Below are 7,604 nucleotides of genomic sequence, written 5' to 3'. Positions count from 1 at the left end.
TATACTGACGAAAGTGGATTGATTAATAGAGACTACAACAAAGTTGAAAGTAATGTGGTATGTGAATTCTCTATGGTAGGACAAGAATATTTCTAACAACAATAAGAAAAGAGTAGGTGCGCTAATGTTTGAATCGGTCGTGCGCTTTGGATCAGAACTATGTATTTTAAAAGGTGACCTCGAAAGAAGGCAGTTAGCTGTTGAAATGGATAATTTACGAAGGACTGCCAGAATGTCAAGAATCGAGAAAAAAGCTAGTGATGACCTTAGAGCTGGAATAAGGGCAAGTGAAACAGTGATGAGATTGAAATAAAATCATTGAAGTGTTGTGCGCATTCGTTGAGAATGCGAGATAATCGGTAGTCTAACAGAATTTTTTAATGGAAACCACCTGGAAGACGCGAAAACGACGGGTCACGGCAATCTATGAAAGGCTATAGTACCGAAATGTGGGAGCATCGTGGAGTATGTGAGGAGAATATGGTCTGAATACAGGCTTGGCAGAAGGTAACGAAAATACAGCAAAAAGTTATTGACTGATCTTCGCATTAATTAATCCTACAATAATAATAATAATAATAATAATAATAATAATAATGCAATACAGCTACATCCAAACTTATATCTACAACTACAGAAATCTGTGCTTATTGACACTTGTTCAATTACCAGAAAGTTCCTAAATGCAATGTAACATATACCGTACAGTTAAAAGGAAGTCACGCTTGATCAAGGTCCGCGTCACCTTCCATTTTTAACCAGACATAACGTCTGAGACAAGAAAGAAATAATAATAATAATAATAATAATAATAATCCCCGTGGAGGCCCGGGAAAAGAATAGGCCTCCGGTATGTACTGCCAGTCGTAAAAGGCGACGAGAAAGCACAAACCACTAATAGCGCTAACCCCCCTTTTAGTGTGTTTAGTTGGTTCAGGACAGAACTAATGAAGCCTCAGACAAGGCGGTCATGGTCGGGGACGACGCTTGAACCCTATGCCCGTCCACAATCGTAACGACACTGCTAGCCACACGGAAAATGATTTAAATCCAAATAGAGGTGTTTTGCAGAATATGGTTCCTGCAACAACTCTAGAAGGAAAACAAAGACAGAGGATGAGATCGTCAGATGAAGTTAACCGACACCTCATGTTCTGTTATTATCAAGCAACAAACTTAGGAACCAACACAACTGGATACAGATCACAAGTATACACAACATTTATTACCAGATACCCAGAATTAAAATTTTTAACAGAACAACGACTAGCTGATCAGATCCGTGTAATAATCAAAAATAACAGGATACCCCAGTCAGAATTAGAAAACATCAAACAACAAGTACAACAAACACTGGAACAAAATAATGTGCAACCAGAAGAAGAAAATACAGTAATGGACTCAAACATCCCAGAGCAAACAAACAAAGAACAACACGCATCAATTAAACAATCAGAGGAAAACGAAATCTTAAGACGGCCACCAGAACAAGCACAAATAGAACAGGAAGTGACACATTTTAGATATGGAAGAAAAATTTCAGCTGACACATATAGAATACAAAGACACAAATACAGACATTAGACCATTCTTGCATAGACCACCAAATAACCCACAAGTCGAATAATAATAATAATAATAATAATAATAATAACAGTTAGCGAGATTTATGGATCTTGACAAACTGGAAAGAGTTGAAAGAGGAATTCTAAGGAAGATACTGCGACCTAGAACTAATAGTAACTGAATGCAAGTTAAAATCAAACAGAGAGCTCCAGTTGAAAATGGCAAACCTAACTGATGTAATTAGGAAAAGACTACATTTATGGCCAGACATACCGAATGGGTAAGAAGACTAAGCAAGCAGATCTTAAGCTTACTAAACAGCTACAAATCCAAACCCACATGGTTCACCGACATTGACAAAGATGTGAAAAACACGGGAATTAGAATGGACCTAATAGATAACAAAATACTTTTTATGGAAGTAACACAAAAGGCAACATTTCGGGAAAGGAAGAGACTTGCAGAAGGAAGAAAGTAGACCCAGGAAGAAAAAGAACGACACTCTCGAAGGACGAAGGAAGTCGGGGACCAACGAAAATTAAAGACAAGCAGAATAAAAGTTGATTTGTCGTAGCCCCCAAAAGGGTTACTCGAATAAAGAAAGAAATAATAATAATAATAATAATAATAATAATAATAAATTTGTATACGTTTCCTTTGTCTGTTAAAGTACCCGTGGCTGCTTGCGTTAAACATTATTCCCCAGCTGACACAACACTCCTTGTCTTAGCCTGCACTAGACGGGAAATGAACCAAAAATTGTGGTTGACTAGGGGGAAGGTTGATACTATGCCTATTACGTAAATAATCACCAAATATTCGAACTGCCGAAAGAGCGTGTGTGGCTACTGGCTACCCTGACAGGTACAGTTCGCAGCCGCGGTCTAGTCGATCGATCACTCATCCGTTTGTCTGTAGTAGGAGTGATGTCGCAGTACGCTGAACTTCGACTACCCTGCCTTCGCTTCCCTCCTTACGGTGCCGTGCGAGGCAAACTTGTCCGTGTGGCTACGGAGCGCGGCGGTAGAGACTGAGCACTGCTGTGTGTTTGTGCAGGAGATAACCCGCAAGCTGTACGGCGAGGAGGCGGACGTGGAGACGGGCGGCAACGGGAGCGGCGGAGGCGGAGGCGGGGGCGGCAGCGGCAGCGGCGGGGTCGGCGCTGGAGGGGGCGAGAGCGTGGGCGTGGGCGCCGTGCTGCGCAGCATCGTGGCCGACTACGAGGAGCAGGAGGCGCACCACGGCCACGGCAGCGCCCTCGCCGCCTTTGGGCTCGCCGCGCTGATGCACCAGCAGCACCAGCAGCAGCATCACAGCCACCACCACCAGCAGCACCAGGCGCTGCAGGGGCCGGCCGACCGCTGGCTGCCCAGCGACGAGCCGCCGCCGGCGTGGGCGGGTGGCTCGCGCGTCGCCACCTACAACCCGGCGCAGAAGCTGTTCCGCTGCGCCGACTGCGGCTGCGTCGGCTTCCTGGCGCGCGTCGCCGAGCACTGGCTCGGCTCGCACGCCAACCTGCGCGTCTTCCACTGCCCGCAGTGTCCGTACTCGAGCGCGTGGGCACGCTGCGTGCGCACGCACCTGACGCGCCAGCACGCCGTGGCGCCCGCCGACGCCGACGCCGCACTCTTCGCCAACAACCCGGTGCTCGAGGAGGTGTCCAAGTTCCTGCACCGGCTCAAGGCGCGCGCCGAGGCGGCCGCCGCTGCGGCCGTCGCGGGGCTGGTACGGCCGCCGCCGCCGCCCCCGCTGTTGGTGCCGCAGGCGTGTCCTCCGCCGCCGCCCAGCGGACACCCTCCACCCCCGCCCCCTCCGTCGCACCACCCTCCCGCACCGTCACTGCCACCACCACCGCCGCCACCGCCTCCGCCGTCGGCATCCCATCAGCAACAGCAACAGGACTCGGGCGGCGTCAAGCGGTACTGCTGCGGCTACTGCCCGTATTCGACGGACCGGCGCGACCTTTTCACGCGCCACGAGAACATCCACCGCGAGGAGAAGCCGTTTCAGTGCTACGTGTGCCAGAAGCAGTTCAACCGCGCGGACCACGTGAAGAAGCACTTTCTGCGCATGCACCGCGACTACCCGTACGACCTGAACCGCGTGCGCCGCCAGCCGGACAAGAGCCCGCCGGCGCCGTCGCCGGGCCCCGCCGCTCCGGCCGTGCCCACGCCGGGGGCGACGCCGGGCCTGCCGCACCACTACTTCGCCGCCGACCGGCCGGGCGCGCGGCCGCTGTCGGTGCCGCCTCCGCCGCCGCCGCCCACCGCCGCCCACCCGCCGCTGCACGCGCTCGACGTGCCCGCCGGCTTCCCCCCGCCGGTGCTGCGGCCGCCGACGTATCCCCCGCCTCCACCCGACTGCGGCGGCAAGCGCACGGGCTGCGCCGCCAAGTCGCACGCTAGCAAGAACAAGAAAAAGGCCGACAAGCGCTATTCGTGCTGCTACTGCTCGTGGTCCGGCGTCGACAACTGGTGCCTGAAGCGACACCTCAACACGCACCTGAAGCCGTTCGTGTGCGCGCTGTGCGACTACAAGGCGGCGCGCGCCGAGCGGCTGGCGACGCACGTGCTCAAGGTGCACAACAAGCGCGCCTGCGGCAAGTGCTCCTTCCTCGCCGACGACCAGGCGCAGCTGGCCATCCACAGGCAGGAGCACCACCAGTAAGTACGGCCCGGGCCTCGCTCCGAGGCCGTCTCTACCTGCTTACCTCTCACTCTCTCTGTCTCTCTCTCTTCTCTGCCGTTTCAAATTCTCTCTCGCTCCTTTCAGTTATCGCTGCCGCCCTAACTCTCCCTCCTTTCTCGGTATTTTTGCAGTCCGTGGGAACATGGGAACGGTTTTACTTCCGACACATTATCCCCAAGCCATCCACATTCGATAGCGAGTGCTTCCGGGTAAGGAAAACAAAAAAAATGAACATTGAATATCCACTTTGCTGTAACGATTTTTTGTGCTGCTATTCTGAAAAGACTGACTTGTGAGGATTCACACATTACACCTCTTCACTAAGGAACTTTACACTTATAAGTCTCGTTATATTTCTTGCTCTTTTGCTATAGTGTCAAGTAGCTTTGAGACCAATATTAATTGTGGACTTGTATAAAAAAAGAGAACTAAAAAGGCTGAGAAACGAAAAGTCTGATGGTGAATGCTCAAAATGTTTGATATCTCAGGAAAAGAAATGATCAGTAGTGTTTATAAGAAAGGATGTTAGTAGAGGAACTGTGTGGTTGCTAGAGTGAAGAAGAGGGAGTGCACTGAGGAGGGCGTTTCATCTGTTGGCTGACGGAGACCCCCTGCGTGTTGCAGGCACCAGGGCGCTGCCCCGAGCAACCACTTTGGCCTGCTAAAGCGCGAGCAGCAGTATGAGCTGGGTCTGCCGCTCCACGCCTTCAGCGCGCCGCGGTCCGCACCCAAACAGCAGCACTTCGGTGCGGCGCGCCTCTTCCACTACATGGAAGCGTCCGACACCTCCGACCAGGACGAGGAGGAGGAGCCGGTAAGCTGCTCTGCCCAGCGGCCTCCGCCGCCCGTCGGCTGCCGGCAGTGCGGCTGCGAGTTCGCCGACGTCAACTCTCTGCAGACGCACCAGCTCGTCCACCACACGGCCAAGAGCGGCGCGCCCGAGGCAGCCACTGCCACCGCGAAGAAGCCGTGCACCAAACCGCTGCCCTACCGCTGTAGCGTCTGCGAGTGCAGCCTTGCGTCACAGGCACTGATGCTGGAGCACATGCGGATACACAACGGACGCCTGCTCGCCTGCAAGGAGCGCGACTGTGCCTTCGTCACCCCGCTCGGGGAGTCAGCACTCAGGGACCACTCCAAAATGCACTACCCTTCCGTCGGCAATACTCCCCTTTGCTGCCCCCACTGCCAACACCCTCTGGACTCTGTCGAATCCCTACAGCGGCACAGGCCGCTTCACCACTTACCTGAAACCCTCTGCGATCTCTGTGACAGTGTTTGCCAAAAGTTTCGCCACTGCCCACCACTCTCTGCCACTGCCTGCTGTGGATCTGGCTGTGTAGACCTGAAAACTGGAACTTCCCTCGACTGTTCGTTTCCAAAAACTGATCAAGCTACAGCTGGCACGAAACGTTCTCGGAAGCAGAGGCAGCCCAGACGAGTTGTAGCGAGAGGAGAAGACGCGTCGGAAATTCGCGTCCTGAAACACTCGGCGTCTCCGAAGCCGCGGTCTGCCAAGTGGAGAACTCTCGGCGCCAGTCGCACCTTGTGTCAACTCCGAGAGAAGTATATGAGCGGACTCCTCTCCCGCAAGAGGATAAGGTGCAGCTGGTGTCCGCAACAGGCGCCACTGTTCCCCTACCACACGCCGGCCACACTGGCTCTGCACAATTCGTGGCGCCATAGCATTCGCAAGTTTGAATGCGAGCACTGTAGTGAAACTTTCCGCCACCGCTACCAAGTGATCATACATTCCAGCAGGGAACACGCCGCAGTAAGCAACACCAGTCGCGGAGACGGACCGGAAGGGAAACCGGTGGAGGACGTTTCACAGCAGTCTGGACCAGAAAGTGGATGTCAAGGTGGAAAGGAGCGAATGACTGTAAACACTCCCTCTTGCCCTCTGGCGGAACCCACATTTCCTAGCATGAATGTACCTGATTCTCTGAGTGAAAATGTGCCAATGACAACGAAAGAACTCTGCAATGGAGATAACCTACGCAGTGTCCAAAGTTATACAAAAAACTCCATTTTAAATATTCCACTGCCGCCACCCATTATGGCAACATCGTCTTCGGTATTGTGACCGTATTACTTCTCTTACTAGGTTACATCTTTTCACTCAAGGGTTAAAGTGCAATAAACGTGTTTTCCACGTCCTATTTTTCGTTATGTGTGAATGAAATGAAGTGTGTCACAGCAATGTAACTGTGATAAATACAATGATACCTTTAACTTTATAGTTAATTAAGACTGTATATATAATAAATTTTTACTCCTTAATACAGTTAAATGAGAACATTTAGTAAAAAAATTGCAACTAATAACTGAACATCTCCATTTTATTGTAACTTTGTCATAAATTTCTCACTGTTGGTTAAATATGTTTTTTCTTAATTTTAGTTCTCCAAAGTGTATTGTTTCAGAATGATGAGCATGACAGTTATGCAGTGTAAATGATATGAATACAGTTTCACACTGAAATATCTTTTAGTGGAATGTTCAAGGCTTAGTTTTCACACAGCTTCTGGAAATATAGAAATGTTTTGAACCACAGCTTTGGTAGTCACTAAACTTCGTGAAACTTTCTGAACTCAGCTAATAGTGAAACCTGTAAACGAAGCACACTTCAAGCAAACGCACTTTAAGTATGAAAGCATCAAGCTAAAACAATACATTGCACCAATAATAGAGTCAAAATGAAAGTGATCAGCTAAACACTGCCTCACACTGCCTAGATAAATATAGGAATTGTGATAAATTTATTTATTATCATAGGCTATGTAAAAAATTCCTAACCCATGCAGTACTTTGTAAGAAAATAGAAATGGCAATCATTTTCATAACGCCCTATGTTCAATATTAAGTTCCTAACAACATGACTCAGCACTAGAATCAAATCTGGCGAATTTTCCTCGTCATCTACACTATCTTTCACTGTTTCAATGTCCAAATATGAATTTGTAATTAGAGACATATCACTGTCTGATAAAGTACACAAAAATGTGAACTATATGATAATGCACAATCATATGTTTTGATATGTTTAATTTCTTCATCTCCTTGCATCTTTTCTCTTCCTTTGTCTCATTATGTTGTGTGTCAGCTTCATTATGTTACTCTGTTGGTTTTTAATTTTCTGTTATAAGTGAAACAAAAGCAGTTTCTCACTGGAAGATACTTAAATAGCAATAAGTAATTAGTTTAATAATCACTAGAAGAAACTAGAAAAGTGTAGTTTTCATTAGAATGAATTGAATAACTTATACTCAGTTGCAGTTAAAGTGGTATTACATTATACAGGAGTGCCATGTAAAATTTAATGGCCATTAGCAGACATCTAGAAATGT

At 49.1% G+C, this 7,604-nt stretch overlaps 1 protein-coding gene across 1 annotated transcript; it reads left to right on the top strand.

The window, feature by feature from the left end:
- The first annotated feature begins 2,850 nt into the window (after window positions 1-2,850).
- On the top strand, window positions 2,851-6,470 carry LOC124799043 (zinc finger protein 668). The gene is made up of 4 exons (XM_047262581.1): window positions 2,851-3,287; window positions 3,354-3,717; window positions 3,940-4,229; window positions 4,879-6,470. The coding sequence occupies exons 1-4, from the start codon at window positions 2,851-2,853 to the stop codon at window positions 6,338-6,340; spliced, it is 2,553 nt and encodes an 850-aa protein (XP_047118537.1). The 3' UTR covers window positions 6,341-6,470.
- Window positions 6,471-7,604: the final 1,134 nt, after the last annotated feature.

Source organism: Schistocerca piceifrons, chromosome 5 (genome assembly GCF_021461385.2).
Source record: "Schistocerca piceifrons isolate TAMUIC-IGC-003096 chromosome 5, iqSchPice1.1, whole genome shotgun sequence".
Taxonomy (NCBI): domain Eukaryota; kingdom Metazoa; phylum Arthropoda; class Insecta; order Orthoptera; family Acrididae; genus Schistocerca; species Schistocerca piceifrons.
Note: the sequence above shows the minus strand (reverse complement) of the source record. Positions and strands in the feature narration are given on the sequence as shown.

Bases quoted from the DNA above. Each gene is read 5' to 3' on its own strand.
- LOC124799043 (XM_047262581.1), top strand. From the start codon at position 2,851: ATGCACCAGCAGCACCAGCAGCAGCATCACAGCCACCACCACCAGCAG. The intron at 3,288-3,353 runs GCTGGTACGGCC...GCCGCCGCCCAG, and splicing joins GCCGCTGCGGCCGTCGCGGG to CGGACACCCTCCACCCCCGC. The intron at 4,230-4,878 runs GTAAGTACGGCC...TGCGTGTTGCAG, and splicing joins CACAGGCAGGAGCACCACCA to GCACCAGGGCGCTGCCCCGA.